Source organism: Galeopterus variegatus, unplaced genomic scaffold (genome assembly GCF_000696425.1).
Source record: "Galeopterus variegatus unplaced genomic scaffold, G_variegatus-3.0.2 Scaffold1620, whole genome shotgun sequence".
In the NCBI taxonomy this organism is placed as follows: Eukaryota; Metazoa; Chordata; class Mammalia; order Dermoptera; family Cynocephalidae; genus Galeopterus; species Galeopterus variegatus.
Window position 1 is genome coordinate 87,915 of NW_007727731.1, and position 10,176 is coordinate 98,090.

The window sequence follows — 10,176 nt, forward strand, 5'->3', positions numbered from 1 at the left end:
AGAAAACTTAGTCCATTTTCAAAGCAGAGGATGACAAAATCATTGACTTTATGTGGAACAGAAGTCATATTATATTTTCACTGAGGAATTCTTAGTTGGACACCATCCACCTACATCTTCTATTAAACAGTTTCCCTACACGCAACAAGATTCTACCCTCACATAAAAGGCACATAGCTATGCTCTCGATGCTGGCCAGTGGACTTGGATTGTCACTGAGATTTCATGATTCATGAAGAGTAGCACCAAATCTGTAACACAGCTTTTAAATCTCCTGCTCACTGGCCTTCTAGGTTTGGCAGGAACTGATTTTAGTTCTCCCTGTAAAGGAGAGATGAGGTGCAAGTCAGAAAGTGGGTTAACTTAGAAACATTACCTGACTTCTCTGCTGAGGAAGAATTCCCAGAAAGTAGACAGCAGCAGTGAGTCTGAGAATCAAAACAATAGAGAAATTCCTGGTGGGGCCACTACAGATAGGTAACACGTTACTAACTCTGGGGCAATAATTAAGAGGGTAGGTAACAAGGAAGACTGAGGCCCTTCCCCTTCTAGCCACCAATGTCCTTCTGATTCACCTGAATTTTCCAAATAGAACCTGATTCGTTTTGAAGTCACCTTCTGCATGATATGTGGAGCATGAGCTGAGGCAGGGACAGAACTCATATAAAAGACAAGGCTGAGGTTGTTGTGTAGTTCAGGAATGCAAGCTGGTAGACCAGCCCACAGGGGGTGGAGTTGGAGGTGTTGGTAAGGAGATGATCTGGGACATATTAGGAAGCAGAGGTGGCAAGACATGTGGATGGTTGGGATGATGAACTGAGGCTCAGGCTATAACAGTTCCCTGCTTGGACTCTATCTGTAGGTCAGCAAGGCTTTTCCTGTTCAGATTTCTTGGTCAGCATTCAGTAAACACATGTTTATGGAATAAGTGAAGCTGAAGGCCCATGTTTCTAGGACAAAGAAAAGGCAAGACTTGTTCTTGTCCTCATGTCAGTTTCCTGGGCAGTTGAATTTTTTATGGCCTCATTTCTCCAACACAGAAGGGGCCCTGAAGTAGGCCAGACAGATGACCTTGAGTAGGAAGCCATATTAGGAAGTAGTTAGTTGTGGCTCTTTGGACTCCATTTTCAACTATGACACTTAACAGTCATGATTAAGGGCAAGTCATGGACCCTTTGAAGCCTCAGCTTTCTCATATTAATTTGGGTGACAAATCCACTTCACAGGGCTGTTGTGCAGGTAAAAAGGCATCGTGTCTGTAAAACGTATAATGCAAAGTCCAGGAAATGAACATGATTAGTAAATGTCAGTTATTGTTATAATTATTATCACTCATGGTCTTACCCCTTTATAGTGTCTTACTCCACTTTCATCTTACTAACAAGATGATGTTGCTGACCTGCAGTTTCCTGATGACATCTCAGGCAATTTGTTTGGGTCAAAGGCCTGATAACCTTAAAACATGAGGACTTGGCTTCTCTAAAGCAAATACTGAACATTCCTAACCACAACATAATTCTCTTCTCTTGAAATAAAGCTCCCTACATCCTCATAACGTATGCTATCTGCTTCTGTAGAATGATTTGCTTAACCTAAGTAACTCCATTTTTCCCCCTGCCTGACCTGCAGACTACCCCCACCTCCTTCTGCATCAGAAACCATTGACCTTCTCAAAGAAACAAAAAACAATTGCATAGAAACAGGAGCCATACACAGTGAATTATTACATGGGAACAGGAACCATACACAATGAAAACTGTATGCTTGATTGCTCTAACAGCTCATTCTCGGCCTCTGTGACCTAGCTCCCTAGCTTGCTTTGTGTGCCTGGACAAACCCGTGTGCCAATGGGATGTAGTTTTTGCCTTTAAAAACCCTACAAGACCGAGGTCCAAGGCCGCTGTTCCTTGGTTGCTCCTTGGGAGATGGATGCTGGCCAGCTGGAGTGAATAAACTGCCCTTTCGGCATGAGTGGCGTGTAAGTGCATTTCTTGTGGGAGGATGCCTCACAACACTCACTGATGGGATAGTAGGGAGGTTGGGGGGAATCACCATAGAATAATGGTTGTATTTTCAATTAAAATTCAAAAACTGCTGTGGAAATTCACTGAGTCAAAAAGAATCCCTTGTGAAGGGTGTTTCGGCCCATCGGAAATTGCTAAAGGCTCGTTTGAGCATTTATTCCATATTCACTTAGGTTTACATACACCCTATGTTGTGTGGTTTTTGTTTTTGTTTTTTGCCTCACTTGTTCCACTCCTTTTACCATTATTTTACCTTTCTATCGATTATTTATATTCCAAATTTTTCCTCTTGTAGTTTGAAAAGCATATATTCAATTCATTATATTTAAGCTAAAAATTGCAAATATTTAATACATTACAGTATGTTGTAAATACACTTACTTTCCTCTTAAATGTATAAAAGATTTAAAGCATTGAGCAATTAGCCTTCTTCCAATTTTTATAGTACTTTATATCTATAGTATTATATTATTATCACTATTATTGTGATAAAGTATACATAAAATGAAATTTACTACGTTAGCCATTTTAAAGTATGCAGTTCAATGGCATTTAGCACAATGTTGTGCAGTCATCAGCCCCCTTTCAATTTATATGTTACTAAAGTTATTCATGAGAGTTTTATCATTCTAATTCCATAAGGAGATATAATCATGTTTTACACAGTAATGAGCTGTTACTCTAATCAAAAAATGCACCTCTCTCTCCATCTTCATTTCTTCTTTCATCGCATACCTTTCACCTTCCTTCAACTTTCTTTGGCCTTGAGTATTATGTTAAGAAATTTATTTTCTGTATATGTGTATTTCCATTACATTTATTATTTTAAGCCTCAAATAATTTTATGTCACACTTTTTAAAAGACATTTTTGTTGTGTGTAGAAATTTAGTTTGATGGTTTTACGTCTACACAGAAACTGTTCATGTTGCACTTTTGATTGCCAAATGACATTTGGTAGATCTTCCATCTTTTCATTACCTGTAAGATACCAAAAAGTTATTGAATACATCTCTGTATATAGAATGTGTGGAAAAATAGAATTAAAAAATAATACTAATCTTTCCATAAACTTTTTGAAGTACCCTTGTATTATCTTGAAAAATAGTGTTACTCGCTGAGTTTGACGGTCACAGACTGTATAGGCGAGAGAAATATTTTCTAAGGTAACAAGAGACACCAGCATTATCTACACACTTCAAGGCTAACATCCCTACTCCATGTTTCACGCCACTGCAGTGTGTGAAGTCTTTTCTTTCTTGTGCATGACCCCAAATACTAAGGCACACAAAACTAAGTGTAGAACTTCAACCTTACCTGTATTTGAAAACAACATAATATTTTTTAGCTCCCAGCTATAGAAGACTGACAAAAATGAAGAAAAAAAGAGTGACATTAACTTATGGTGTGTCCATTTGGGTTATTGATCGGCATACTCTGCGTAAGGAAGCTTGAAATAATATGTCTCTAAACATGTCTGGGATATGACTACACTCACCGGAAATATAGATGCGCTTCTCTAACAAGAAGCGAAGCTCCGCTTAAACCCTAGAGACTCTAGAGACCATTTCTAACATTGTGGCTGGCTCTTTGCCCGGAAGGTCCCACGGAATTCCCTAACAACAGTTAGTGCCATGGGAACTACATTACCCAGAAGCCTTACCAGCTCTGGGCCAATGAAGGCCCAGAAAAAGGTCGTTTCCGTTCCAGACGTCGGGGCGGGACTTCCTATTCCCCTCTCTGGCGGACATTTTGGTTGCTTTTCGATTGATTCACCGGTCAGTCTTCGGAAGGGAGTGTCAGACAGACCCGAGGTGACAGGAAAGCGAAAACGTGAGAGAAGGTGTTGTCTTCTTTAAACAGTTTCGGGCCTGAGGGTCTGCGGTGGCGGCGCGCGAGTGACGCGGCCGGTGGGCCAGGCCCTGTATTGTGGAGCTCACATCTCAGTATTTGCCGTCCCCATTTCCTAGTTCACAGGCTCCGATGGCGGTGGCTGCGCTGATGGAACCGGTGCAGGTGGGTTCTGTGTCTCCGGCTTCTCGCCCCGACACCTATCTCTGAATCCTGAAGCTTCGAATGGGGGGCTTCTCGGGTTACTGCAGCCCAACCCCGTTTGTCCGTGTGACACAACTGGAACATTTGGGAACCTGGGGTCTTTGGTGTGTCTGAAAGGATCAGAGCGTGTGAGGAGGAGTCACACCTGGAATATCAGCCTAATCAGCTGGGGCCTCTATTCTGAGAGTGATGGGAACCATGGGAAGTTCTGAACAGAGGAGAGCAATGATCTGAGGATTTAAAAACTATTCCATAGACTGTTCGAAGGAGAACAGCTTGGGGTGGGAATAGGGGAGTGATGAGGACAGTGGGGCACAGTAAGATTGGGAACTAATCCAAGGCAACACAGTTGTTAAGAGGTGTTCCTGAAGACTGAGGCATAGAGGGTAGACAGTCAGCCCCAGGTCACTTTGTAGAAGGGCAGGAATAGGAGACAGATGTGGATCCTTAGGGCTTCTTCATGGTTGCTTGCCTCACAGTCTTGCTTTTCCCACAGGTTTCCATCAACTCAGAAGGCACAGTATGATTGAGAACTAATCCAAGGCAACACAGTTGTTAAGAGGTGTTCCTGAAGACTGAGGCATAGAGGGTAGACAGTCAGCCCCAGGTTTCTTTGTAGCAGTGCAGGAATAGGAGACAGACGTGGGTCCTTAGGGCTTCTTCATGGTTGCTTGCCTCACAATCTTGCTTTTCCCACAGGTTTCCATGAACTCAGAAGTAATTATGGACCCTATACAGGTGAGGGGAGGATGCTCTCACTGATCCCACCCCCACCCACATGGTCTCCAGGATTGTGATGTCACATAGAACAGTTTCCTGCTATTCTCTGATCTCTTGGGTGTAAGGATCCTGGAAAAACCTCAATCCCAGGGTCCTGAGTCAAGGTCAGGGGTTCTGTGGAGGGGTTCCCATTTCTGAAAAAAAAAAAAAAAAGGAAAAAAAAAAAAAAAAGAGGTGTTCCTGAAGACTGAGGCATAGAGGGTAGACAGTCAGCCCCAGGTTTCTTTGTAGCAGTGCAGGAATAGGAGACAGACGTGGGTCCTTAGGGCTTCTTCATGGTTGCTTGCCTCACAATCTTGCTTTTCCCACAGGTTTCCATGAACTCAGAAGTAATTATGGACCCTTTACAGGTGAGGGGAGGATGTTGTCACTGATCCCACCCCCACACACATGGTCTCCAGGATTGTGATGTCATATAGAAGTTTCTTGCTATTCTCTGATCTCTAGAGTCTAAGGATCCTGGAGAAACCCCAATCCCAGGGTCCTGAGTCCAGGTCAGGGGTTATGTGGAGCAGTTCCCATTTCTGGTAACACTGGAATAAGATTGCAAGGTTGTTCCATGCACAGCAACCAACATGTGAAAATACTTAGAGTGAAACTGAGATGGAGTTTTCAAGAAACTACAGGTGTGGTAGAAAGGAACCAAGAGCAGAGGGGCAGGAGTTAAGCCTGAAATGGCTGGCTGAGGAGCTAGGTCTCTATTCAGAAGGTGATGTAGCCATGGGAAATATGGAGCAGAGGAGGGAGGTAATGTGGTCCAGGTCTTAACAGCTCTCTCTGGATGCCAAGTATAGAACAGACTGGTGGGAGTTGGGGGAATTGTGGTGGAGGCAAGGAGACCAGGGAGGAGGCTACTACAATATTTCTGGTGATTGGTCACAATAGATGGGCCATAGGGGGTGACTGTGTAGATGGGGAAAGTAATTGGATCAGGTTTGCCATTGTGAGAGAGAAAAAGAGATAATGCCAAGGTTTTTAACCTTATTAGCTGAAAGACTAGAAGCTCTATTATCTGAGATGGGCAAGTCGTTGGCAAAAGTAACTATTAGTGTGGAAATGAAAAGTTTATTTCTGGCCATATGAAGAGTCTGGGGTGTTCCAGAGAACACTGAGTGGAGGTGTCAAGTGGGCTGCTGGACACACTGGACTGGAGTCCTGTAAAGACATCCAAGGGTAGAAGATGATATGTAGACTGGGATTTAGGAGGAGAATCTTCCCATCACAGTGATAGTGCAGTTAGTGAGCAGGAAAATGATGGTGGAGGCCACTGGCTGGGTGGAGGGCCAGAGTTATGAGACAGATGTGACCCAAAGAATGATGTGCATGTGGAAAGGAGTGTAGACTAATGACCCCTCGGCCCTGGTAAAGGGTTAAGGGAGAAAGGTGATTCCAGCTTTGGTTGTCTGGTAAGCAAGATCTTAGTGACCCCAGGGAAATTAGCCAACAGAAGGGTGGGGCCTTGTATGCCAGGCCCAGAGCTTAGATAGTACCTTTCTGTCCATCTGCCTGTTGCTGTGGGTGGACACAGTGACCAATGGGACCCCAAGGAGAGAGCAGACACCAATGGCATCCAGTATTTCCTCTGAGTTGAAGAGCTAGATAGAAGAGTGTACCGGATGGAGATGGGTGGGGTCCTTGGGAAAGAGGCTACTCATGGACTCCTCTCCCCCCATTGTGGCAGGGGCAGGTGAACTTTGAAGACGTGGCTATTTATTTCTCCCAGGAGGAGTGGCAGCTTCTTGATAAGGCTCAGAGATGCCTGTACCGAGATGTGATGTTGGAGAATGTTGCACTTATGGCTTCTTTAGGTAAGGCCGTCACACCCACCCCTTGACTGGATACTGCTGTTCCTCTTTTTCCCAGGGAAGCCCTGTCTTTTCTACAACAGAGCCATGGGCACAATTTACTTTCCCATATCCCTGGAGTAGCTGCTGTGAATGCTGGGCCTGGGCTGTGTGCACTGCTATCTCCTGCTCCTGAGCAGTCCCAAGATCTGCTGTTCCAAAGACTTGTAGGGATGGATCCAGGAGTCAAGCATCCTACAGTCAGCCCAGTGACAAGTCAGCCTTTCTTGTCCTCTCCTTAATTGGATGCCTCTGTTCATATCCATGGCATCTCTGTGCCCAAGACTCTGTCCCCTTCCTTTAGCTGACATTTTCTGTAATCTGCCTGTGCCAGGAATTGCAAGGATGAGTATGGTCACTACATCTCGGGACCATTGGGCTATTCCTACAAGACCTGACTCTGAAATTTTTTTAAATAATATTTAGTTTTCTTTTCTGTGGAGTTGGTCATCCAATCTGGTGCTGGTCATTCACCTGTTCTGTCTTTCCCTTAGGACGTGCATCTTCCATGTCCCTTGTAGCTGCCTTACTGGAGCTGGGCAATGAGCCCTGCATACCTGACTGGGTGGACATGACTCCAACCATTGCCGGAGAGACTCTAGGTGGATGTGGCCCTGGTGAGTGGGAGGTGTAATGTCAGGGCTGAGCTCTAATTATTCCATAACCTCTCTATGTCCACAGTTGTTTTAGTGTCAGGGTCCCTGGCCACACTTCATTTCTGTCTGCTTGTCCTTTTTGCTGTGACCTTGGCCTCTGTGTATTCCACACCTCTGCCTATTCCATGCTTCTGCCTCCACATCTCACTTGTTGTTCTCCACTGATCCCTCTGCAGCGCTCTCCGACATTGGCCTGTACTTAATGTGTCATGAAATGTGCACATACTCCAAGCAGTCCTTGAACAACAGCTACTGAATAGCAACTTGATTTTCTTGGGAATGGCATACCCTTTAGCACAACTCTCCCCTGTTGCCAGCATCCAGTGAAATCCAATTGTGAATGACTTCATTGGAGACCCTGTCTCTTCATCCCATGCTGTACCTCACATTTGTGTCCTCTCTCAGTTGAGGCTTCCTCCATTATATGACCTTTAGATGCCAACTACTGCAGAGCAGACCTTTACTCAACTTGAACTCAGCTCCTTGTCCTGATATCAGTCCTATGATCTTGATCTTAGTTGTGTTAGACACACATTTATAATGAGGCTACCCCCTCCCACCTGTGTCAGTTGGTACTTCACCAGTATTTCCTTATTTTCAGGTTGTGGGCACGGAATGGAGGGTGAGGAGACAACTTTTGAGCAGAGCATTTCTGTAGAAGAAGTGTCACAGATCAGGACTCTCAAGGAAGGCCCTTCTACCCAGAAAACCTATCCCTGTGAGACATGTGGCCTGGTCTTAAAAGATATTTTGCTATTGGCTAAGCACCAGGAAACACACCCGGGGCAGAAACTATACATGTGTGTGGGATGTGGGAAACAATCCTGGTTCAGTCCGAATCTTCACCAGCACCAGAAGGAGCACTGTGGAGAAAAATTCTGTAGAAGAGAGGAGGGTAGGACCTTTCTTGTGAATAGCTGCCCTGTCCAAGCATCAGAGATACCTTTTATTACAGGGAAGTGTTGTAAGGATTTCCCAACCAGCTCAAGCATTTTCCAGCACCATGAACCTGCAAATGAGTGGAAGCCACACACTAACACCAAGTGTGAGCAGGTGTTTCACAGTAGACAAAGGCAGTACAAGTGCAGCGAATGTGGGAAGGCCTTCAGCCGCAAGGACTCACTCGTTCAGCACCAGAGAGTCCACACTGGAGAAAGGCCTTATGAGTGTGGTGAATGTGGCAAAACCTTCAGCCGCAAACCCATACTTGCTCAGCACCAGAGAATCCACACTGGAGAAAGGCCTTATGAGTGTGGTGAATGTGGCAAAACCTTCAGCCGCAAACCCATACTTGCTCAGCACCAGAGAATCCACACTGGAGAAATGCCTTATGAGTGTGGCATATGTGGGAAAGTTTTTAATCATAGTTCTAACCTTATTGTACACCGGAGAGTACACACTGGAGTGAGGCCTTACAAGTGCAGTGAATGTGGGAAAGCCTACAGCCACAAATCCACACTTGTTCAGCACGAGAGTATCCACACTGGAGAAAGGCCTTATGAGTGTGGTGAATGTGGGAAAACCTTCAGCCGCAAACCAATACTTGCTCAGCACCAGAGAATCCACACTGGAGAAATGCCTTATGAGTGTGGCATTTGTGGGAAAGTTTTTAATCGTAGCTCTAACCTTATTGTACACCGGAGAGTACACACTGGAGTGAGGCCTTACAAGTGCAGTGAATGTGGGAAAGCCTATAGCCACAAGTCCACACTTGTTCAGCACAGGAGTATCCACACTGGAGAAAGTCCTTATGAGTGTAGTGAATGTGGGAAATACTTTGGTCACAAATACAGACTCATTAAACACTGGAGTGTTCACACTGGCACAAAGCCTTATGAGTGCATTGCATGTGGGAAATTCTTTAGTCAAAGCTCTGACCTTATTGCACACCAAAGAGTTCACAATGGTGAAAAGCCTTATGTGTGCAGCAACTGTGGAAAAGCCTTTAGCCACAAACATGTACTTGTTCAGCACCATAGAATTCACACTGGAGAAAGGCCATGTAAGTGCAGTGAGTGTGAGGGAAATGCCCTCACCCATCCAGTGCCAAAGGGTGAACAAAGAGATGTGAGGTACAGCGAAGCAAGACTTTAATAACGGCCTTGCAAGGTCCAGGTGTCTGTGAATGGGACAGGCACACCCAAAATGGTTACATCAAGCAGTTTATTACCTAGTGCACAAGTCCTTCCCCCAGTTCCTCATTAGCTGAGTACTATGGAGTGCACAATCTTCCCAAATGTAGTCTAATAAAACTTCCTTATAAGTCATTTATTGTCCCCTTCCCTCTGGCGGAAAGGGGTGGGCTCAGGAGAAGCCTGCAAAAAAGGCCTGCCAGAAGTCCTGAGGAGAGGGCCGGCCCGTGGCTCACTCGGTAGAGTGCGGTGTTGATAACACCAAGGCCACGGGTTTGGGTCCCATATAGGGATGGCCGGTTTGCTCACTGGCTGAGCGTGGTGCTGACAACACCAAGCCAAGGGTTGAGATCCCCTTACGGGTCATCTTAAAAAAAAAAAAAAGAAGTCCTGAGGAGGAAGAACCAGGAAGTAAAAAGAACAACAGTGCTGACAACACCAAGCCAAGGGTTGAGATCCCCTTACGGGTCATCTTAAAAAAAAAAAAAGAAGTCCTGAGGAGGAAGAACCAGGAAGTAAAAAGAACAACGTGACCAGCCACCATCTTGAGAAGTGAACCTAGAGAAAGTGTACTTTCAGGGGTTATCACACCACAAATTAGTCAAGCAACCCTTGTTAAACTATTCTTGAAAATGAATCACTTAGGCTATTTTTCCCCAGTGTGGTAAGGCCTTCAGGCTAAGGGCC

General features: G+C 44.9%; 1 protein-coding gene across 1 annotated transcript; it reads left to right on the forward strand.

Moving 5' to 3' along the window:
- The first annotated feature begins 4,005 nt into the window (after window positions 1-4,005).
- Window positions 4,006-9,466, forward strand: LOC103594776 (zinc finger protein 772-like). Its single transcript, XM_008578039.1, has 5 exons — window positions 4,006-4,038; window positions 4,777-4,815; window positions 6,539-6,665; window positions 7,196-7,318; window positions 7,959-9,466. The coding sequence occupies exons 1-5, from the start codon at window positions 4,006-4,008 to the stop codon at window positions 9,449-9,451; spliced, it is 1,815 nt and encodes a 604-aa protein (XP_008576261.1). The 3' UTR covers window positions 9,452-9,466.
- The last annotated feature ends 710 nt before the right edge of the window (window positions 9,467-10,176 follow it).